Source organism: Poecilia mexicana, unplaced genomic scaffold (genome assembly GCF_051168715.1).
Source record: "Poecilia mexicana isolate PSO_F unplaced genomic scaffold, ASM5116871v1 scaffold_11, whole genome shotgun sequence".
NCBI lineage: Eukaryota > Metazoa > Chordata > Actinopteri > Cyprinodontiformes > Poeciliidae > Poecilia > Poecilia mexicana.
The window spans coordinates 14814806-14838318 of NW_028263380.1; the positions used below are offsets into that span (position 1 = coordinate 14814806).

The 23513-nt window shown below is 38.7% G+C and overlaps 3 protein-coding genes across 4 annotated transcripts; 2 read left to right on the top strand and 1 right to left on the bottom strand.

Annotated features, from left to right (window-relative positions):
- Window positions 1-70: 70 nt before the first annotated feature.
- Window positions 71-9382, bottom strand: stk3 (serine/threonine kinase 3 (STE20 homolog, yeast)). Of its 2 annotated transcripts, none has more exons than XM_014969274.2 (11): window positions 9299-9382; window positions 7186-7266; window positions 6967-7095; window positions 6663-6777; window positions 6296-6460; window positions 5462-5629; window positions 5233-5370; window positions 4999-5124; window positions 4694-4895; window positions 3034-3227; window positions 71-2844 (listed from the first exon to the last, which is right to left on the bottom strand). In XM_014969274.2, exons 1-11 carry the CDS (start codon window positions 9331-9333, stop codon window positions 2686-2688), a joined length of 1512 nt encoding a protein of 503 aa, XP_014824760.2. In that variant the 5' UTR covers window positions 9334-9382; the 3' UTR covers window positions 71-2685. The 2 variants fall into 2 exon arrangements, with proteins under 2 accessions (XP_014824760.2, XP_014824761.1); XM_014969275.2 differs by lacking the exon at window positions 9299-9382 and adding an exon at window positions 7861-8020.
- Window positions 8628-10334, top strand: polr2k (RNA polymerase II, I and III subunit K). Its single transcript, XM_014969278.2, has 4 exons — window positions 8628-8710; window positions 8965-9031; window positions 10003-10095; window positions 10221-10334. The coding sequence occupies exons 2-4, from the start codon at window positions 8971-8973 to the stop codon at window positions 10241-10243; spliced, it is 177 nt and encodes a 58-aa protein (XP_014824764.1). The 5' UTR covers window positions 8628-8710; window positions 8965-8970; the 3' UTR covers window positions 10244-10334.
- Window positions 10335-10462: 128 nt separating this feature from the next.
- Window positions 10463-20432, top strand: spag1a (sperm associated antigen 1a). Its single transcript, XM_014969276.2, has 7 exons — window positions 10463-11657; window positions 13097-13196; window positions 14275-14427; window positions 15372-15529; window positions 17372-17513; window positions 18261-18387; window positions 18469-20432. Exons 1-7 carry the CDS (start codon window positions 11333-11335, stop codon window positions 18601-18603), a joined length of 1140 nt encoding a protein of 379 aa, XP_014824762.2. The 5' UTR covers window positions 10463-11332; the 3' UTR covers window positions 18604-20432.
- Window positions 20433-23513: the final 3081 nt, after the last annotated feature.

Consider the following 23513-nt stretch of genomic DNA (forward strand, 5'->3'; position numbering starts at 1 on the left):
CGTACGGTAACACCGGTCACAAACCTCAGGATCAAAGTTCATTTACGATGTCATAGATAAGAAACCAAGGTCTGATAACTATATGCAACTTTTATTATTACACGTTCTCAAAGTATTACAAACAAAAAAAATAAATTAAAAGTGTTTAATGCCTACATTCCACTCTGAATCAAATCAAATATAAAGCAGAAAAAAAAATCCGTAAATGAACCCAAATTTTATTTAATTTTGCACAAGTGATGGGGACAGCTGAGTCAATTTCCTATTTTAATTTAACTTTTTTTTAAAAAATGAAAACAGAATAATAAATCATCTTCCATATTAACTGTGCACTCACTAGAAGAGCATCCGTCTAAAATGCAAACATGCATAGTCGAAAAGACAGCAAAACATCTGTTTGGCCCACGAGGCGGAAATTTCAACAGTCAAGATCACGTTTTATAAATACATTTAAAAAAAAAAGATTCTAACACAGGCGAATCATATTCCTATGCAATTTATTGCGGTGCAGACTCCAGGCCCTAAAAGTAAAAGGTGACAATTTACAAATGACTTAATTCTGATCAATTAGAAGGAAAACAAATCTGAAGAGAAGCAGATATGGTTTACATGATACAGTACTGATGCTGTTTATATTGTCTGCTTATTCCAGATAAGTCAAGTCTGTAACAGATCTGCTTATTCAAAATAAACAGGCGATCCACATTCATATGTAACAGAAACCTGCAAAAAAAAAAAACAACAATGTACAAGATATTAAGACTGTTATTTCATTCAGGATCATTAACATGAAAAATAGAGAAAAAGGCTTTTTTTTTTAAAGAGCTTCTTATTTAAGGGATCAAAGGTGTTAACAGCTTCCAAATCACCAGATATGGTTGCATTTCTGATCTCGTTTTGAGAGTTCAGCCTGAAAATGTCAATAAAATTCAGCTTAAATTTAATCAGATACAAATTTACTGCAGCAGAGACGAAGTTGAATCCAGCAGAAAAAAAAAAAAACCTTTATGCATCATAGGACCGTAATGATGAAGAAAATATCACCACGTTGGTGAGGCCAATATTGATATCAAAGAGGATTGTTTAAAATGTGACATTTGTTCCAGGTGTAATGAATTCATTCTTTGCATCCTGACAGGATATTAGCCTGATGGAGTCTCAGTGCAGTAGTTGCTCCCGGCTGACACAACCAGTTTATTAAAATGCAATAGACTAGAGAGAACTGGACTGAAACAGAAAACAGATTTGGGGAGACTTTGTAACCAATTTTAAATATTTGCACAATTTCCTGATTTGTTGATGCATTTAGAAACTGAAAATATTTGTTTTGATGCTGTTAATGTATATTCATTTATTAAAAATTGGTTGATTCTGAACTCTTACCATCAATTTAGCTTTTAAAGTGTTACAAGATGTTTTACAGATAAACAGTGACTGCATCACTGCCCTCTAGCTTCAGAGGAAAATAAAAATTTCCTCTGCCAAGTTTATTGAGGATCATCTTATCCATCTCTGATTTTTAAGCATAGCTACTTTATTACAAAAGGAAGCCAAATATCTATGTGCCAACAAGTTGTTTTAAGTTTCAAAGAAAAAAAAAAAAGCATTTTACCCTAAAACACTGTATTCCTTCATCAACAAAACAAAAACGTAGCCATGCACTACTGCAGCAGGGAAAATCTGAAAAATAAAGCAACAAAGAGGAATCAAAATGCAACCGTTGTAGTTAGATGTGATGAATCTGACAGTTTTGCTTTAGTTTCTTAACTCTAATGACAGACGAATCTGAAATCTATTAATCATTTAACAACTTCAGAAGACTTTTCAAACAGTTTTGTTTTACCGCTTAGTCATCCCTCATCTGGATCGATTAGCAGAATAAAGCCTCCGACTCTGAATGCATATCACTGTGAGCTAAGAGGATGATGCGTTTGACCGAAGAGGCACTAAGATACATTGACGTCTGTTAAAGCAGACGGTGCAAAAAAAAGAAAACCCCAAACATGAAAACTAAAACAAACCCAAAAAGTTGATCATAAAGACTGATAAGTTTGAAGTTCTCTGGTACGTAACCCGACCACGATGTTTCCTTTACAGCTTCAAACCAGAGCGCGGCGCAAACGTCCCGTTATGTGGCGTTTTATTACATTGCTTGTTATTTTAAGGCATTCACAAAGTCAGCATAATTCTGATTGTCTTTGGTCATAGTCGAACCTCCACAGCATCTGATGGTGGTTATTTCCAAACTAGGCTCTGCGTTATATTTACATTGGAAGTAAAAAGTCTGAAGAAGAAAAAAAAAAAAAAAAAAGCACTTCATTAGATCTGCTGCGTCTACAGCTGCTCCTGCTGCAGGACTGACTTCCTTATGTGCCGACGCCGACTCCTAAGGCTGACAGTTCACTGAGAAAAGAGGAAATTCCTTTTTAAGATGGCCTCGGGGTCACTTCTCTATTTTTTGCCCACAGTCCTGATCGGCGTTTACCAGAAAGCGGCTTCACAGCAACTGCGGAGAAACGGACGTCATCCTGGGAAGAACGCATCTAAACTTCATTCGGAAGCCAGTTAGCAGTCAGTCGGGACATTAGAGGGTTTAGGCAAGAACAACATGGTGGTCTTTGTTTTCCTGGTGGGACAGAAGTTTGCTGCTGGCTTTGGGAAGGGGAGGAAGGATCGGAAGAGCCCTTAAAAGTTCTGTTGTCTTCGCTTCTTAGCATCCATTGCGTCCAGGATGGGTTGCCGCTTGGCGGTGTAGCGCTGCCGCAGCTCCTCGATCTCCCGCTCCATCATGGGATCCAAGGCGGTGAGGCGCAACTGCAGCTCCTCAAAGTCCAGGTTCTTCAACTGAAGACACACAAAAATAATAGGAAGGAAATCAGATACAGGCTTCACAAAACATCGACTGAAAGGATGGATGGATAGACGGGCAAATGGGGGAGATTGATTAAAGAATAGTCAAACATTGAGGGAAGGAGAGGCCAACAATAGACGGACTGAAAGAAGTTGTTTGAAAACCACAGCCAGGACACTCACAAAGTTAAAGTCTCCATCCTGCGGGACCTTCCAGTTATCAGGAAAGACATTTTTGGACTGGATGTGGTAGCCGGGCTGCTCCAGCGGCTGATTTTGGTTGTAGTTTTCCTGCTGCTGAGCCGCCTTGTTGGAGTCCTGCTTATCAAAGTAGTCCATGAAGGAAGGACGCATGGGCTGCTGGGGGGTGGCATTCCCTGTGAATGAAGAAGAGGCTCTAGTTAGGAAAAAATGTGCCTCAGGGGAAAAAAATGTGCAAAAAAAAAAATCTCAGACATGCTCAAATGTATAAGATCAAAATGTTGTTTATTGGCTTCATCTTAAGTTTGTCCTCAGACTAGACATTACAGGCTGTCTAAGCAGTTCAGATTTTTAAATTTATATACATCTAAAAAAAATAAAAAACTGATGGCAGCTAAAGTCAGAATGAGCATCGAGGATCATAGTTTGAACAGTAGATCTATTCAAACTATGACTTATGATTATACAAAAAAAAAAAAAAAAAAAAAAAAATCAAGGCAATCAAAATAAAACTAAAAACAAACAACTTACTTGTAAGTTGTGGAAACAGTTTGGCATAACCAGGACATGTAAATGAAATGTGATCATTTGAGACTCATTGGAAATTTTGTCAAAGCCATGTGACTAACAATTAGTGAAGTCATGGCATAATTTAAACGGTTAAACTGGGACCATGAGATGACTGCAGCTGTGCACAAACACGCAGATATTTATATAACTGTAATAACCTTCAGCTCCCACTGAGGCCAAAAGCAGATGGGGAAAAAAAAAAATCCAAATGTAAGCTAAACCCCAGAGCTACTTTACAGTGGAGCTCAGGGGAAAAGACAAAAAAAAGAAAAAAAGACTGGCGTCAGAGGGAGACATGTTTGTTGCATCAGACACAAGCAGAGTTTATAGGGCCATGAATGAAGCTTTGATGGCATTATCTTATTGAAGGATGGCTCATAAATAAGTTTAACAAGAGGTATAGATTCAATATATCCATCTTTCACAAAGTGGTGAATTGTGAAGCTGAAGAAAAATGTTACATGGTATTCAAACGTACAAAACGGAGAAACTTTTTCCCATCTGCTTCTTTTTCTCTACCACCAACAATAAACTCCAACCCAACCAAGTGAATAAAAAAAAAGATCTAATTGGCAAATGGAGTCCACATGTGTGTAATTTTATCACAGTGCAGGGTTTCACCAACTCAAATTTCAGACTTTTAAAGACCATTATAAATGTAATTCGAGATTTATATATCCACAGAAACGTACAAATTTTGTCCATCCAACTGGCGATAATTTTTTCTTCTAAACATTAAAGCAGATTCAAATGGTAGAATGGGTGAAGATTTCAGTCCTCTGATGTGCAGAGCTTGAAGAAACAAAACTGCAGCACAGGTTGGATTTACAAAGTCTTGACTCAGGATGTGGCTCAATTCAACTGCAAAACACATTTCTTTAGTTTGTGGTGAGAATAAGTTCAAGAGCTTCTTTACTTGCCCCTTAGTTTTGCAAAGCGCCATACATGATTCTTTTAATACACACAATGACAAAAACTAACAACCAACAAAACCCACAACGACCATCGTCTCAAACTGGTTTCTGAAAACGTTCTGGAGAATAAAATCTTTTAAATTGTCTTTTGGTCTTACTTCTCATTGACCCTTGGTCGTCCTCCTCCTCTTCATCGTCACTATTGATGACCATGGTACCCAGGTCGGACTCCAGCATGGTGCTGCCGTGTTCGATCATGGTTTGGGCCCCGTCGCTCATCGTGCTGGTGGCCCGCATGGTCCCGGCGCCCTCAGAACCCGACTTCACCATGGTGTGGGAGTCCACTTCAGTCTCCTCCTCCTATAGGGAGAGGGAGAGAAAAGAAAAAAGTAACGCAACAATGAGACGTCTGCTGGATTATTATTTCACTGGAAACGTAGTAATATCTCAGCCAGACTCGTACAGAGTTATCATCCTCCTCCTCCAGCTCTCTCTGCTGCTCCTGCTGCCTCTTGGCTTTCATCTCCATGGCCTCAGTTATCAGATCTCTGAGGATCGACACGGGTTTGGCCTGGCTGATGAACGGATGCTGCAAAACAGTAAAAAGTCTTATTTTGAATCTATAAATGCGTTCAGATCAGTTTGTGTGCGAGATACTCATATCCATGCGTGTGGCATTTTGTCATTCTGCTCCAACCTGTAGGAGCTGTGTTGCTGTTGCTCTCTGATCTGGGGATTTGACCAAACACTTTTTGACAAAGTCTGTGAAATCATCTGACCAATGCTCCGGCTTCCTGAACGTAGGAGGAGGGTTGGTGGGGATCATGAAGATGGCCTGAAGGAAAGACGCAGGGTCGGAAAGGAGAACAAAGAATTACAACAGAGTACAAGCATCAGCTTATTAAAAAAATAAACTGTGGACTTACTCTCATCGGGTGGATGTCAGCATAAGGAGGTTTCCCCTCTGCCATTTCTATAGAAGTGATGCCCAGAGACCAGATGTCTGCTACGCAGTTGTAGCCGATCTCCTGGATCACTTCTGGAGCCATCCAGAACGGAGTACCAATCACAGTGTTTCTTTTTGCCATGGTGTCCTTTAGAAGGAAGACATGTCGGAAGTATTTTTACTTAATTTCCATGAATAAAAACCAGAAATAGACTAAAGGACTCAAATCAATGTTATGACACATTTTAAATAAAATTACAATGGCGGTTACCTTTAAAATGAGAGTTTAAAACAATGCAAGTCTTTAATAACACACATACAGACAGCATTTACAGGAAAGTGTTCATAACTCAAAAGGTGTCATATTTTAAGAGAAAGAAAATAAAGCGGGCCATAACCGAGAAAGGATTTGAATTTTTGTTTTACAAATAATGTGAAAAGTTTAATGTTCTATATTCAGACGCCCTGAGTCGTCACTTTGTAGCTCCACCATTTGCTTTTACTTTAACCCTCCCTCCAGCAGTCTTAAGACATTGGGTCATTTTGACCCCACAAGTTTTTTACTCTGTACGCAGTACACCAGGGTCACAATGACCTCGCACGTGCTTTTACAAGTTTTTTATTTGATGTAGTTTTGGGAATTGACAGTCTGATAGGATAAGCCCCCGTTACCCCCCTGCGATTCTCTAGTGTCTGACCGTGACATCTGCTGTGCTCCTCCGGAGCGTCGCGCCAAGACCGCTGGAGGAAGGTTAAAGTGCTTTGTAACCGGTTCCCTGCAATTAATGAATCTCGTTCAGTTGGTTTATTTTACCGTCAACTGCCCCGCAACTCCAAAGTCAGCCAGTTTGGCGTGACCCTCCGTGTTGAGAAGGATGTTTCCTGCCTTAATGTCACGATGGATCTTTCTCATGAAATGAAGGTACTCCAGACCCTTTAGCGTTGACTTCAGGATGGTGGCAATCTCATCTTCTGTCAGCTGGTGTAAGAGAAAACCCAAGACAATACTAGGATGAGAGAACCATTAAAGTGACACATCTATGACATCTAATTATGCGCGAGATGAGATGTGACGGTGGTGTGTCAGTTAATAAAGTATTTGTTAAAAATGCCTTTAAAGCACAATAGGTCAACTACATAAACTGCAATATGGGTCAAATGTACAGACAGTTATAACACACAGTTTTGTTTCGCAGCCTGATGATGTCTGAAACAGATCCAGCTCCACAGTACTCCATGACGATCCACAGGTCAGTGTTCTTGAAGTAACTTCCATAATATTTTACAACATAAGGGCTGCAAGGAGAGAAGAAATGCAGTTAAAAATAAAAGCTTCAATTTGAACAGAAAGAGCATTAGGAACCCAAATTAAAACCCCAAAGAGACGATTAGACCTTCAGCAGCTAAGACTTTGTGTACAATACTGCCGATTTGTTTCAGCTATAGTTTGGGGTAATTTTTAGTAAAGCAGTGTGGTAGCCCTACCTGTCACACTGCTGCATGATGGAGATTTCCTTGATGATTTCCTGCAGATCGGACTCCACAGGAACCTGCTTGATGGCCACCACCTGCCCTGACTCTTTATGGATGGCCTTGAATACGCTGCCATAGGAGCTAAACGCACACAAATCACAGAAAACATGTCATAAGAGAAACTACCAACAGACAGTCGTTAAAAAGAGTGGAAACAAGAACACTTCTTACCCTTCACCAAGTTTCTCCAGAACATCAAACACTTCCTCTGGCTGTTTGGTCAAACTGTCCTCACTCAGCTTTTTCAGCTTACTGCAAAGTGAAACAAGTCATCTAATGACATCAGTGACGCTGATAACATCTACTTCAGTCATGACAAATCCGAAATGTTTGGGTAGATGCAATATGATAATGATGACACTTAAAAATGTACATCGTTTTTTATGGATTTTACCTCTTCAATGAAAAACTATGACAAGATAAAGATAGGATTGGTTAACAGTCAGGGTAATAATAAAAATGTCCCAAAAGTCTAAACAAGACGTAACCTCATGAGCCCGACACAAAACACTTCCAACAGACTTTGGTTTCTTCAGCGTCAAACACGTATCGTAATATTTCAAATATTTGATTGCGATTCAGTAATTAATTTGCTTTTCTCGGATAAAAAAAAGAAAACCAAAATTCTATAAACAACCTTAACCTCAATTGTTACTCAATATTAAACGGAAACCATATTAACAATTTTCATGTGGCGTCCGTGAATCATTTCTGATCTTTTTGTCGATATTTTGAGTCAAAACTTTAAAATCAAAGTGAAGCTAACTAAGTTAGCTTAGCATAAGCTAGCTGAGCTACCGCCTACATTAGCAGATTTAAATGACGACTTCGGATATGCCCACGAACCTTTTCGGCGCTGACGGCTCCATGACGCTAACCCTTAAGAACTAAAAAAAACACAAAATATAAACTTATGATGTCGGATAAGTCAGGAGTAGCCAAGATACGGACATCGTCCGTAAACTAGCCTGTTCGTCATAAACTAGTGGAGGGCCAGCTGAGGGGGAGCTGTTCAAATGATGGACACTTTCAACGGCACCACACCGCCGCCTTTAGGAAAGGAATGGAATGACAGAAATAGCCAAGGACGTGAATACTTGGAAAACGCTGATAATAACCAATTAATTAATTAAATTAAATTAAATAAATTAAAACCCTAAGTGTGTTGCCTATGGTAATGATTTATCTAGAAAAATATATATACAAGAACGTTTCTTCATGTCAACCGCAAACCTTGAAGAAACGTTTCTTCAAGAAACATTTCACCTCTTTTTAAGAAACATTAAATTATTATGGTTCTTAATTTGTTATTAGCAAGCTATAATAAAAAAATAAATGCAGATTTTAGTCAGTCTTCAGGTTTTTTCCCTCCCAAATTACACCGAATTTCCACAACGGACTGACATTAAAATGTACGAAAAATATTTTTTAAATCCATTTTTTGTCATTTGTTTGAAAATTATTTTCTTTTTGCATTGAAAAGATTTAACATCTTACATTTAGATACACATTTTACACCGGTGAGATTTATACATTTATGAATCATTTTTAAGTACATCCTAGTCCAGCTGGTGGCGCTAATGCGTGTCTAAAATGGCTTACCGTAAAAGGCAAAGAAGAAAACCGGAAACTACTTCGACGTCATTTGTGCGCATGGCGAGATAAAAGTAGGGGTAAACAGCTAGCATATAGAAAGGTAAACAGGGACTTTTTTTTATTATTATGCCTTTCCTTTGTCTCTTATAGACGTACTTTGTTATAATTGCGTCAGTAAGAGCATGCAAATAATTGTGTAGTTTACCTAATAAGCTGATTGATTTATACTGACCCTATAAGTAGCACCATGCTACTTATACCATGGTGCTATAAGTAGCATGTTTTTGTTAGCATTCTGTGCTGAAATCGGTTAGTATGTGGTGATATTAAGAGGTTTCCTCCCTATTTTTGCAGGATAAAATGGACGCACAGAAAGATCTACAGCCGCCCAAACAGCAACCGATGATCTACATCTGTGGAGGTAATCAGCTATCGTTACCGATTATATGGATAAACATGTTTAGAGGGGGCTAACTAAGCTATTACAAAATATAAACACTATTTATATTCAGTTATACAGAAAATAATTGTGAGGCACATATACATCGAAAAAGTTAGAATATCATATCATAAAAAAGTTGATTTTTTGTAATCACTCGTTTCTCAAAGTGTATCCTCGCTTTCGTCACATACAGAGTAAAAAATATTTCAAGCATTTATGTCTTATAGTCTGAGGAGTATGACTTACAGAGGATCACAGCTCAGTGGATGCCATCGTTTCATATTTACTAAAATTACTCCGTTCAGGCCACTCAAGTTCCTCGGCTCCAATCTCATTCATTCAGGTTTCCTTATGGTCCCTGATTTTATTCTGGTGTGTCTAATTGGAGCAGAAATGGGCCCACCCCCAATTTGTTTCCACAAAATCGGAAGTTTAAAAATATTTTTGGGATTCTTGATTGTTAAAAGTTCATTTCACTTAAGTAAAGGGGTAAAGTCAAATGTACAGAATCATACATCTGTAGTAAAAAGAATGATCTCTTTTTTTAAGGAATTTATCAATCAGCGGTTCATCCATATTATCTTTAGCTTCAGTGTTTGTGATTTTGATTATTTGAAGATGTATCACCAGAACTTGAAATGTCTAATTATCTACTTGTACTTTTTGAGTAACTGTTGCAGACACATGATTAACTTTTGTTCATTTACAGCAGTGTGTTAAATAAATTTATCTAAAATTGTATTAAATCTCAGTGTTTGAATCTGAAATGTTATCTCCACAAGATTTAACAAAATTTTTAGTTATTCACATTAGCTTCAATTAGCTTTAAAATAATCAACTGAGTCTTAAGTGTCTATGATCATAATTGATGTTTCTGTTGTGGTGTCATGCCTCTGATCATGCTGGAGGAGCCTATCTGACTCTTTCTTCTTTTATTTATTTTTTTGCAGAATGTCACACTGAGAATGAAATTAAAGCTCGTGATCCCATCAGATGCAGAGAGTGTGGCTACAGAATCATGTACAAGAAGAGAACAAAGAGATGTATCCTTTTCCTGAGTGTTTGTGTGGGAGACAGAGCTGTAAGATGTCTCTAACCCTAAATTAAAATCAGATGTGTGAATTCACTGCGACTCTTTCTGCACATTTCCTCAATTCTCTAAACCCAGTGGTTGTATTTGATGCCCGGTGAAGAAGAGAAGAGCGACAGATTTGACTTTTTTTTTTTATTATTGTTTTTGTAGTGTATCACCATGTAAATAAACAGTCTCTCAAGCCTGTCATCTGCTATACCTCTCTCTTTTTTTAATTCTTTTAAAATTTTACAAAGGAGTAATGTGTGAAAATTTTCTCTCTTTTTATTTTAGAAATTGATAAAATGACCTTCTCACAGATGTTCACAGTATAAAATATAAAAGAGAACAACTCCTGTTTTCGCTGTACTTCTTGAATTGTTGCAGGAAGTACAGTCTTTGCTGCTCTACAGTGCATACCTCCAAAAGGTTTTGAAAAAGGGTTGTCTGGATTGTGCCTGCTGATAATCCAGGGGTGTTATACCTAGATTGTCAATTTATTTATTGTCTGCCCCTGTTTATAGTAGGGGTGGATTTTCAGAAGAGCAACACAATGAAAAACAAAATCAGATTGTTTTTAATAACGCAGTAAATAAATAGAAAATAACTTTTGTAGCTAGCTAAAGCGCATTGTTTAAAACCATAGTCAAAAATATCTGGCAGTGATTGATGGTTATGATTTGATGGTAAATTAAAGGAAACTTTTGGGGTGTTTTAAATGCTAAAGAATGCGGGTTTCATTTGACCATCTCTAATTAAAATCTTGGATGCTTGAGCAAACTTTCTTGAAAACACAATTTAACATGTATGAGGGCTCAATTCTAGCGAAAAAACCAAAAACTGGATTTTTTTTTTGTGCTGTTGTGACATCATCTAATCAACTTTGTGTCGTATTTCTAATTAGTTTTGACAAAAAGCTTTGCTTGCTAAATGAGTGTTGACAGAGGGAGAGGGGGGGCGCGGACAGTGGTCCCTCTTTTACGCTAGAGCCGCCCCTGCCTTCCCCATCAGTTTGCCTGCTGCGGCATCTCTGCGCCGCTGTGGCTCCCCCACCCCCACCCGCTGTGACGTCACTCCTGACACCTCCGACTGGAGGTGTGTCCAGCAGAAATCCCCCTGCCAGTCCACAGATGTAGCTGCAGCTCTGAGAGAGACCGAGAAGCAGGAAGGTTGAAGAGTTTGGACGCACTGCGGAGGGGAGTGCAGCCATGGGGAACGCGCAGGAGAAACCCTCCGGCAGCAGCGGCGGAGGAGGCACGCCGAGACGGGACAAGCCGCGGACTCACGGAGCTCCCGGAAAGGAGGTCGCCAACGGCGCTCCGAGAGAAAATAGCCCGGCAGGTGGGGAAGAGGAGCCGCAGCAGCAGCCGGACAGCTCCGGGGTGGATAGGAGTTACCTGGATGCTCCGGCCGGAGCTTTGCCTCCTCCCCTGGCCCGGCTGAAGAATGAGGGGAACTACCTCTTTAAAAACGGCCAGTTTGGAGACGCGCTGGAGAAGTACAGCCAGGCTATAGATGGATGCTCTGAGGCAGGTGAGAAACAGTTCAAATAATAATAATAATAATAATAAAAACACTTTAGCACCTTGATAAATGGTCATAATTAAGTTTTAATACCCCCCAAGCGTTTAAACTGACCTCATTCGCATTCATTTACTAACAACTAAAATATTTTGGGTATTTCTGGCATTTCTGCTTAAAAATATATTTTTTTCAGCGGTAGTAGCTTACGTGGCCTTTTAATACAAGTCTATGTCTCTGTACTGTCTATTGCAACTATAAGCAGCAGCTGGATGGCTCACTAAATTGACGGAAACATCTTTTTACCTCCCAATGGCAATAAGATTAGAGTTGGCTCTGAATGTAATTTGGCTTCATAGTTCACTGCATAAAACAGTAGCTTTGTAGTATGACTCTGCTTGTCAAAGCTGTGCCCACCTGGCGTTCAAATACAGAGTAAATATGACTCTGAGCTCACCTGTCAGACATTATGTGTCCCAAGTGACCTAACCAAAAACAGTTTGCATTTTTCAAATTTATTTTAAATAAACCTCTTCAGAAAATCATGGACTTCATTTATTCCAATACCTCTTAATACAATCCAGTTTATGAATGTCATCCCTATTGTAAAAGATGGTGGTGGCATCATGATGCTGTGTGGGATGCCTTTTTTTCAGCAGACAGGGAAGCTCATCAGATGGATGGAGAAGCTATAGCGTGGAAGAAACCCCGTTGGAGAGCATATCCAATCATGTTCTTATTTTAAAACGGTCTAGCCAAAGTCCAGACCTACATCCAACTGAGAATCAGTGGCAGAAGAACGTGGACATTGGATGCCTCCGTCCAATCTTGTAGAGTTTGAGTTATCCTGAAAGGAAAATTAGTTGCAACGTTGGTAGTAACAAACCTCTGACGACGTAACGGTAAAGCACGGCTCCACAAAGTTTTGTTCTGTAGGGGATTTAGCAAGAATGCATGGTGCACTTTTTGAATTACGCTCAAAAATGTAGAAACCATTTAAGAGCACAAACCTTATCTTTGTGACTTTGTTTCTACATCATTTCAAGAGAGTTTTAAAAAATTAAATTAAATTGGCATAATGGCCAAGTTAACCGGCACTTAGAGGAAAACACTAACAGTAATCGTTTATCGTTCCCTAAAACACAAAATTTCAAATCTCCATCTCATTTGTTTTGCATGCAAAGGTAATATTAAAAAATCACTCATGTTCTGCTTCCTGCCAAGAAAAACAGAGAAAATTAAGAAATCAGTCAACACCGGGAGCACATCCAATAATTTGTTCACATTTTTTAACTGATTAAAGTGGGCCACTGTTTTCAGTTTGTGGAGGAATATTTAGAAGAAGTGTTTTTATTCAGCTTTGCATAAGACTTGCTTTTAAGAATAAAGACACGAAGGATGTTTAGGAGTCTGGTTTGTCAGATGAATTATTTTTATTCTCTACCTTGCAGGCATTGACAGTCCAGAAGATCTGAGTATCCTCTACTCCAACAGAGCCGCCTGCCACCTGAAGGACGGAAACAGCGGCGACTGCATTCAAGACTGCAACAAGTGAGTGACCAAATCTACATTGTTTTTGTATCTCTGTTATGATTAGAGGACAGTTTAATTAAATAAAATCGTGCAAATAAGACAAAGTAAGGAAATAAGGATGAATTTTTAGTGTTGTGAAACAGATTTCTTCTGGGGTTGTTTTTGTTTTTTTTTGTTTTTTTTTTGCTTTTTCATGCACTTCAGTGTTTCATGTTGTTAAAGACATTGTCAAAATCAGACAAAGACAACATCAGAAAATTTTTGCAGCACGTTTCTGGGCATAAAATCACAAACTACTGTGCAACACACACAATGACGACATGAAACAAAGCAACAATGTTACCCATAAACCTGGTGAGAAGCTTAAAGAAACATATCCTTGACTATAATAGGCATAGATGGGATGAGAAATGCCAGTAAAAGAGTTCAAAATATACCAAAGATGTTGCCTGTAATACTGAAACAATAGGGGCCCGAATACAGAACTGTGAGCTACACAACAGGAGAGTGGGATAGTATATGGAGGTGATGCTAAGCAGCTATAACAATGAAATTGTTTGCCTTAGCAACAGAATGTGATTCACAGTCTAAATCTTTAAAATGACAACAGTTAGAGATTATGAAGTTGTTACTTTCAAACCGCACTGTCAGATTTCAGCCTAAAAAAAAAAAAAACGAGAATCTTGGTTCTTTCTGGATTATTCGGTTTACATGTTTGCTTGTGGGTCGATGGCTGTTTCTGTATTCAGTTTTTACGTGTTTTTAGTTCATCCTTTTCTCTCCGTTTAGTTTTGGCAAATACATCTTTTACCTTATGTAGCTGCAAAAATCTGGATTTAATTAACGAAATTACAACCTGAAATTCGTTTGAATTCATACTCCGTCTCACTCGTATTGCTTCTGCTGCACTCCGGAGGCGAAGTGTAAAACTTCGGGTTAGATTCCGCCTAATTTATCTTAGGATGAATATATTCGTTTACTCCTGGAGGAAACTCGCTTCAGGTTGCGCCTTTGACGCAGACACACTGACACACACACAAACGCACAGTGAAGGACTCGGTTTGATCCGGTCTGTGCATTCGTCTGATCCTCTTAGGGCCTTAGAGCTGCAGCCCTTCTCCTTGAAGCCGTTGCTGCGCAGAGCCATGGCCCATGAGTCACTGGAGCGCTACAGGAAGGCCTACGTGGATTACAAGACGGTGCTGCAGATCGACACCGGAGTGCAGGCGGCTCACGACAGCGTCCACAGGTTGGATCGGCACAGACACAAAAACGTTTCCGAGTCAGTCGAGGTTTAGAGTCTCGACTGACTCAGGGATGAATGAATGAATGTGTTTTTCAGTGTAATGTCTTTTATGAGTTTTGTTCAGTGGACTAAAGAAAGTCTAATCAAGCTTTGGTGTAATGTGTGGGCATTGCATCGGAGTGGAGTCTGTTTTCATCTCTGATCTGATCGTGAGGTGGTGACACCCCACAACTTCAGCGACAATCCTGTCTGCTGTTACTAACTTTAACTTTGCAGATGTGAGATAATTACTTGTTTTCAGTTTCCTGCAGCTAGCTTTGCATTCTGGGTAGTAAGGCTGTATTTCTACTATATTTCAAAGTTGTTGAGTTCTTTATGCAAAACTGATGCGCCTTCTTTAATATGGCATCCAAGCTTACCTTAGAAATTATTTATACTGTTTTGTTGATGTCTTTGGAAAACAAAGTCCTCTTAGTTAGATCCACTATTGACATTATTTCGAAACTAATGTCATAAACAATATTGAAATTCTTCAATGTTCATAGTAGAGACTAGAGAAAATTTTAACTGTTTAGTTTAAATAAAAGTTAATTTGTGTTTTTCCTTGAATTTTTAATGTTAATCTGTTGCTTTTTAAAAGATCTGTTGATTTTGTTGCACTGGCTGAGGACAGTTCACTCCACATTGATTGATTTATAGTAAATCTTTACAAGCTGTTAACCGCTCTGAACCTCTTAATGAAGTCCAACGTAGCAGTTTTACAGATGAGAAATATCCACCATTTAGTTTTTTTTTAGACAATTTTTGCACAGAGAGCTTCGTCGTCTCCTCCTTCCGCTAAGCTACGCCTTTTATCGCTGCTGAGCGAACAAACCCCGCAGTGGCTCCGGTGTTTGCCTACTAAAGGAAAACACTTGTGTCACGTTGCTCTCCTTGTTGTCTGCCAGGATCACGAAGGTGCTGATCGAGCAGGACGGGCCCGAATGGAGAGAAAAGCTTCCCGAGATTCCCGTCGTCCCGCTGGCCATCCAGCAGCAGCACAGAGAGAAACCGGTCAGCGTCGAGGTGGCGCAGGCGCGAGCCGCCAGGGCCGCGCAGGAGGAAGGTCGGCTACATCACTTTATCCCTGATGCCTGAAACTTACAGCTGATGTTGTGTTAATATGATCAGCACTTAACTGAACTGTGTTAAATTCACGTCTGAGAAAGACGGGAGAAGGAAGTAGATTGAAAATGACATTAAAATGCGACATCAGAAAGCAGAATTCGCAGAGAACGAGGGTGTAAATGCAGAGTAGGACTGCGGGTGCTCCAGCTGACAGAGTGTGTGTGTGTGTGTGTGTGTGTGTGTGTGTGTGTGTGTGTGTGTGTGTGTGTGTGTGTGTGTGTGTGTGTGTGTGTGTGTGTGTGTGTGTGTTTAGAGTCGTATCAATAATGCAGAGACAAGCCGATCCGCGCAGACTGTAGTGCTGCTGTAATGGAACAATCCAGGTCGGGTTTCCTCCGGTTCCAGACTCTTCAAACAACCCAGACGGCTCCACTCAGAGGCTGCATGAAAACGCATTTCAATACATCACGTGTTTCTCCAGCAGAACTTATACAAACATGAAAATAACTTGTTTTTTTTTTTTCTGTGCTGATTAAGAAAATAAAACTAAATCCTGAGGAAGTCCCTGAGCGACACAGACAGATGATGTCATGATCAGTTAATGAGTTTCCTTCGCAGAGCAGCTGCTGCTCTTCCTGGGGAATCACTTTACTTTTCAGGCTTCAACAAAGTCTTGAATTGTCCTTCAGTACGAGATATTTTTGCTCCAAAGCAGCCAGACTTTCTTGTAAAGTTTTAAAAATGTCTAGACAACGTCTGGTGTTTCTCAAAAGTTTTTTCTGTGAACGTTTTAAAGATTTTGATGCATCTCTCAGGCTCGACATCTGGTCTTTGCTGGATTTTTTTTTTCTTTTGTACTCAACACATAACTTTCAGATATTATTTATCTACTGTAAATATGATTTTTAGACCACACACTTTCGTTCTACTTTTCTCATTATGAGCAAAAACGTCATAACATGCTGTCATGATCTGGTACGAGGTTATGAGGCAAATTAATAAACCTATAAAACATGTTAAAATATTTATACAATATCTACTTTGAAATCACAAATATAGAAAGCTATAGAAACCAGTAAAGTACAACTTACTATATTGGAGAATCACTTTATTAGCGACTCACAAAACCTACTTCTGTGGCACTGCATATCATTGCAAGTGTATTTTTATAGACATTCGTTTTTAGGATTGTCTCAAATTCCCATCAAATTTATTTGCAAGACTTGCAGAGGGATATGTGTATTAAAGGCTCCGATGAGTTTTTTTGTTTTACAAACGCCACATTTTCACCTTTCAAATGTTCACATTGGACAGTAAAAACATTCTGTGGAAATGTTTGCCAAAAAAAAAAAAGAATGAAAAAAAGTCTAAACTTTAATTTAAATCGCCTTCCAACTCTTGATGGTTGAATACAATCTTTCATGAGGAGTGACGAGTCGTGTTGTTCTTTGCAGAAACTAATTTGGAATCACGTTTGATAAACTTTGCAAATATGTTTTAAATCCCCCGAGGCTGTGGATGTTTTTAGTGTTTACTGCGTTGGGGCGTTTTCATTAGTTAGTCATTAGTTGCAGAGGCTTTCTCAGCAGACACAGCAGACCGCTAGCTCAGGAGGAATCGACTCATCTGCTCCGCTTCATTTATTGGTAAGCCCTGAAAAAAAAATCTCGACAGGCTTCTTAAGCGAAATCCGTTAAACGCAGTCGACTCCCGAAGCGTCTTTGAGTTGAAAAACCCGACTCTTCATGAAACGCAGCTCTGTGCTATCAGTAATAGGAGTATTGATTTTTATTTACTTTGTTGAGAGGTTTTGATGAATTTCCTGCTTTTCTCTCTGCAGCCAGAAGAAAAGAGGCTCGCTTCACTTTACTCAAACACGAAGGCAACAGTCTGGTGAAGAAGGGCCTCTTCCAGGAGGCTCTGGAGAAGTACACCGAGTGTCTCTCGGTGAAACCCGATGAATGTGCTGTTTACACAAACAGGTTAGTCCAAAACAACAGAAACAGTCACGTTTTGCATCGTAAAGTGTGCGTGTTAGCGACGCAGGTACGGCTTTGATCTGCTGAGGACACAAATGTGGTCACGGACCACAACATGAGCACGAATAGCGCCATCATTTTAGACTTTTATTGACTTATTTGAACTCTTATTTTTTCCGGGGTGCCTTGGCATAAAACGTAAATTAATCTACTGTGGATTTTCTGTAATTTGTATCGTGTCAAAATGAACATTTTCATCCACAGAGCTGCCTTTTTTTTTTTTTGCACAGTATATATTTTCATTCCAGAAGCCTGATTTATTTTTGTGCTTTAGCCATTTAGATGTTAAATAAAGATGAGGTTTAAGTTGAAAAGTTTGTAACTGATTTTGGACAAAGCAACACAGCTGTAAGCTTCTGGAATGACCTCGTTCTGGAAAGAGCTGTTCAGAAACATGAAAAGTCCAAAGTTAAGCTAATATTCATGCCCAGGATGAGAGTGCATTTTTTTAGGACATTAAATGTTCTCCAATGAAAAATGGAGCTATTTTTTTCTGAGATTTTCCTCCCCAGGAACTTTATTCTAAGACAAACAGTAGAGGGCACCATATTTGTACGAGACAAGATCAGATGTGACAGCACTCGCATCATAAACCTGCAGCCCTTCAGAAGGATTTAGCAATAGTTTTACATCTAATCTTAAAAACAAAACAAAAACCTACAATTATTTCACATCCTCCTCTCTTACTAGAGCCATCTGTTTCCTGAAGCTGAGTCGGTACGAAGAGGCCAAACGGGACTGCGACTCGGCGCTGCAGCTGGATCCAGCCAATAAGAAAGCCTTCTACCGACGGGCGCTGGCCTTCAAGGGACTACAGGTGACCAGCACGCCACTGCCACTGGTTTACTTCAGTTGTAGTTGTGTTTTCCTGACACCGTCTGTGTGAAAACCCTGCCAGGATTACCTGTCGGCCAGCAGCGACCTGCAGGAGGTCCTCCAGCTGGACCCCAAAGTCCACGAGGCCGAGCAGGAGCTGGAGGAGGTGACGAGTCTGCTGAGGCAAAGCTTGATGAACAGAGCTGCTCACACGTGAGGCGGAAGAGCAGAACGAATTTTAACGGCACAAACGCGGCACCACATGTTCGGTGAGGGCTGTGTGTAATGGATAGAAACATTGCACATTACACAACAAGCAAAACAACAACAACAAAAAAAACCCCATTAAAATTTTATGAATTCCTGCAGGCGTGGCGACGCTTCATTGTTCGCAGAGGCATGTTACAGGTTGGGTTCTTCACCTGGATTTCTCTGTTTTTAGCTGAGCGAGTAGAGGATGAACTGGTTTTCAACTCCACATTTCATTAAAATAAGCTGTAAATTTATCTTCTCATTGCTAAAGAATCACAGTTCGATACAGATACACTTTTCTTACCATCATTAAGATCATGTTTATTTCCCAAAATTACTTCTATTTGCTGAATGCCAGAATAACCAAAGATACTTTTTTTTTTTTTTAACTTGAGTTTACATAAATTTCCTTGGTATTTGCTAAAATGGCCCCGTACTGTATTTGGGTATCTCTTTACAAGCTTCTCTCAATGGTTTTGGGACATTTAGGCCCAGTCCTCCTGACAGAACCGGTGTAACCGGAGTCGGGTTTGTAGGTCGTCTCGTCCCTTTCTTACTCAGATTTTCAGCTCTGTTCACAAAGTTTGTATGAGTCTGACACCAGAGCTTTGTGGTGGTTCCTTCACAATGTTGACTTTGTTGTCTTTATAACCAACTTCACTGCGTGATTCGGGTCACTGTTCGCTGCAAAGCGACCTAAAGTTTTAACCTTCCAGCAGGATGTTTTGAGACGTCGGGTTTAATGTTTCAACGTAATTTATGACATGCAAAGCAGCCTCTTAAAACGACACTGCTACCCCAAACTTAACATTTGGGATGTTTTTCTCGTGCTCTTTTCCAAAATATAATCTGGTTTCTATATCTTGGTTTTGGAGAATTTGTTTCTTCTTCTTTCATTTCAAATCAGTGAAGTTGTAATTTCACTGCGGACGCCAACAACTTACAAGATATTTTGGTTTTATTCTGGGGTTCATTTATTCATTTATGTGACACAGCTCGTCTTCTTCCTGAGCTGTAATGTTTCTATAGTATTTATACATGCAATCACTTATAACTTATAACATCTAGAACAAACAGACTCAGAAGGTGCCTTTTTGAAAAGTCCTAGTCTGTCATAGAAACTTATATTTATGTTACTAAAATGGTAACTTAAACTTCTTAGTTTTAACGTGATTTGTATCTCGTCACAAAGAATTTCTTTCCTAACTCTGGCAATTAAATGCTCCCATTGTAAACTTCTGAGTTTGAAGAAAGTATTATAAAACAGTATAAAAGTTTCTCATCTTCTGGCATTTAGTGAGTAATAATAATTTTAATATGGCAAATTCCCTAAAATGTTAAAGGTTTGGTCTGATTTAATCACACAGACAAATTCAAGCCAATTCCATACATTCCAGTTCAGTCCTAACTATTAAATATTGCAGTTTATTAGTTCAGTTTATTATTCAAACCAGTAAAGTTTTCTATTTAGCGAAAGTCGAAATGCAGCAAATGATGCAAAATTGGAGAGTAGTGGGAAAATGTTTGTCCTCCAGCAGCCCAAAGCTTAAAGCAGCAAAACTGCAGATAGCTCAGGATAACTGTAAGCTTTATCAAAAGCTTTAAACCTCGTTTTAAAAGTAGACGCTGCGTCTTCCTCATACTTTTTAAAACTCCAGGAAACCTGCAAACAAACAAACAAAAAAAAAAAACCCACAGAGATCTCTGATCTACAATGTAGCTTGATCATTTGGAGCTTTATATGTGACAAATCCCAGCTTTTGTTTTGTTTTGGTAGAGAGAGCAGCCATATTTCATTCATCAGCGGTGCAAAAAAAGGGAAAATGACAAACGTTTTCTCTGCAGTCTGCGTTCGCCACAGCTGCTCCAGTCTGCACACACAGGCTTACGTAACAGGATGCTCCGTTTGAAAAGGCTAATGTCAAGGTTCATGTGAGCTGCTATTAATCATCCCCATTGTGATGTAATATATTGTAAATAGAGGTTCTTTTGGCGCGGTTCAGCGTTCTGTCGTGTGTGTGTGTGTGTGTGTGTGTGGATGAAGTAAGGAAAGACGGAGCGGGTAATAATGTGTGCCTTATTGAGATTTCTACCAAGCTTAGAATGAAATATGCCAAGATTAAAACTTTTAGGTTGGTTTGTTTTTAGAGATGTTTGGCTTCAAAGCTGAGCTGGGAATAAAAAAAAAATTTAAAATAAAACGTTGGAGGGAAACTAATACGTGTGTTTATGTTGGAGTTGGAGATTATTTGTGGCACAGCAAAAAAACTGAATATATAAACAACTTTGTTTAATTCAGTGAATATTTTACAGCGGTAACAAAACAATTCTTATTTTTTTCTTTAATGTGTTGAAGTTTTCTTTTACTACATGGACTTGTGGATTATGCTTTGGCTTGAGGGTCAGTAGACAGGACAGTTGTTTCTTTTAATGTGTAACTTTGCTTTACGCTTTGCTCCTGATCAAACACATTTTAATAAAAAAAAAAAAAATGAGACAGGTATTTTTGAAAACATTATAAAACTGTTTAAATGGAGTTTTAGTTTTTTTGTTGTTTTTTTTTCAAATGGCATGTTGAAAATTATTTATAGTTTTCTCAATAATCAGTGAGGGGAAAAATCAACCAGTTTATCGTTCATGTTTGCACTGGTATGTAACTTTATGTGTGATTATAAACTTTGACGCAGGAAGGCCTTGTTGTCATCACCCTAATCTTTATCTCCATCACCAAAGCGCTAATATTATTTCCAGTCAGGAAACAAGGTTGGTAAAAAAATCTAATGGTACTTTAAACCAAAATCTGCCAAGAGTATGAAGGCTGTAATTTTGGGATTACCTCCAGGATCAGAGCGGTGAAACTGCACTGGTTTACACATAATTACTCAAGGTGGTTCGAAGAAGATGAAGTGTCTTCACAACCACATTTACTCATAGTGGGACGACGACAGATGTATACAAAAGGCAAGCATATCAGTATATAAATTAAGTTTAATACCGTTCCGATAACGTTTTTACTCGGTTAGAGTCACTTTTAGATACTTTTTACATCATTTAATAAGACCAGTGACATGAAATGTTTCTAAATTTAATGATCCAAGTTAAAAATGGCCACCTTTACTCTTTAAAAGTTATTTGAACACTGCACTGCGGCCCAAACAAGTCTCCATTGGTCAACTATTCAAACAATACTTCTGGATATACTTTAACAAATCTCACTGCTTTTAAAGGAAATATTATTTTTGTTTATTAAAATACAAATTTCAACACCAGTTGACCCAAACTGTGGAGTTTTCTTGCATTTCAGTACGGTACATAATCGCAACAAAAGATACCGTATTTTTCGGATTATAAGCCGCTACTTTTTCCCCACGCTTTGAACCATGCGGCTTGTAGCCCAGTGCGGCTTTTCTGTGGATTTTTCCTTTACCGCCAGGGGGCGCTTTAGCAGGAAGTGGAAGTCAAAATTGGAAATCAAAGACAGGGTTAATTTTAGAACAAGCACATGCTAGCAGCAGGCACGACGGAGAAATTAATTCAAACTCATATGATGCAGCTTTTAAGCTGAAGGCCATCGATCTGGCAGTACAGGAGGGAAATAGAGCCGCTGCACGTAAACTCTTCGTGAACGAAACCCTGGTTGGCGTTGGAGATGGAGGGCTGTGTCCTTAATAAATCCAGAAGGTTTATTAGGATGCAGCCCTCTGCTGCCCTCTGCTGGATCCTTATGGAAAACCGAGAGCGGCGGAGATACCAGCGGCTTTTCACCCGGTGCTGCTTATATATGTACGTTTCCATTTTATTTGTTTTTAAATTTGTAGCTGCAGCTTATAGTATGGTGCGCTCTCTAGTCCGGAAAATAAGGTAGTTTGAATAATGTACAAAAATCTTTGCCTTTTTCTACAGAAAACTTGGCATGTTGTTGAAAATGCTATGAAAACAGTTCTGATTAGTATTGAAGCGAAGCTGTCTAAAAAAATTCAAACTCTGAAAGTAAGATCTTTTTAAAATATTCTCATTTCCTACTTTAAACAGGAGGGATTTCAAATCATCACTACAAGAACATGTAACTCTATACAACACGATGTGCCACATCTTTTATTTCATTTTTTTTTTACTTTGATTAAAAATAATCCCTTCCAATTTAAATGAATAAACTCAGCTCTTTCTGGAATGTTTTTTTTTTGTTATTTATTATCATGGAATGTAAAAGCATGTACTGTATGTAAATAACTGAATACAAATGTAAATAAACGACAGTATGACTGCTGTTTCTTGTTGTAATTTTCCTTTTACAACTTTTAAGCAACACATGCCTTTCTCAAAAAGTAAAAAGAAAAATTCCACAAAGGGAAACTATATTAAGAATAAACAAGAAATTAAATATGGTTAAATGTGGATTGCTGGAAAACCTGAAAAACAAAAACTGAGCTTCCAAAATGCAAAAACGTTTCGTCAATAAAATGCTTGATCGAGATTTTTTTAAATTTGTTTTATTGAAGGATATGCATCAACATGCACATTCAGATGCAAGGAGTCAAAATACAGAAGTTTCCAAATAGCATAGGCCTCTTTTCAGCAAAATTAGACAACAAATAATGACACCAGAACTCAAACAGGAAGAGGGATTAAAAGGAAAATAAACTCCGAGGTTCATCGAAAATAAAGAAATTCCTACTCCAACTTTTTAAAGCAGCTGGTTGATTTCGCCTAGAAGAGGTCAGGCTGCAAAACTCGAGATGTAGCTTTAGTGTCACTTTGGAGAAAATGCATTTAATGCCAACATGGTGGTTATATTTTTTTACATAAACTTTGATGGCTTCAAGAGAACATTTTAAAACCTCAAACCAATCAAATAATTTGGTATAATCGGGGTTA

Bases quoted from the DNA above. Each gene is read 5' to 3' on its own strand.
- spag1a (XM_014969276.2), top strand. From the start codon at position 11,333: ATGGGGAACGCGCAGGAGAAACCCTCCGGCAGCAGCGGCGGAGGAGGC. The intron at 13,197-14,274 runs GTGAGTGACCAA...TGATCCTCTTAG, and splicing joins TGCATTCAAGACTGCAACAA to GGCCTTAGAGCTGCAGCCCT. The intron at 15,530-17,371 runs GTCGGCTACATC...TTCTCTCTGCAG, and splicing joins CAGGGCCGCGCAGGAGGAAG to CCAGAAGAAAAGAGGCTCGC.
- stk3 (XM_014969274.2), bottom strand. From the start codon at position 9,333: ATGAAACGATGGCATCCACTGAGCTGTGATCCTCT. The intron at 7,096-7,185 runs GTAAGAAGTGTT...GTGTGCGTTTAG, and splicing joins CTGGAGAAACTTGGTGAAGG to CTCCTATGGCAGCGTATTCA. The intron at 3,228-4,693 runs GTAAGACCAAAA...CTTCATTCACAG, and splicing joins CGACCAAGGGTCAATGAGAA to GGAATGCCACCCCCCAGCAG.
- polr2k (XM_014969278.2), top strand. From the start codon at position 8,971: ATGGACGCACAGAAAGATCTACAGCCGCCCAAACAGCAACCGATGATC. The intron at 9,032-10,002 runs GTAATCAGCTAT...ATTTTTTTGCAG, and splicing joins GATGATCTACATCTGTGGAG to AATGTCACACTGAGAATGAA. The intron at 10,096-10,220 runs GTATCCTTTTCC...CTCTAAACCCAG, and splicing joins CAAGAAGAGAACAAAGAGAT to TGGTTGTATTTGATGCCCGG.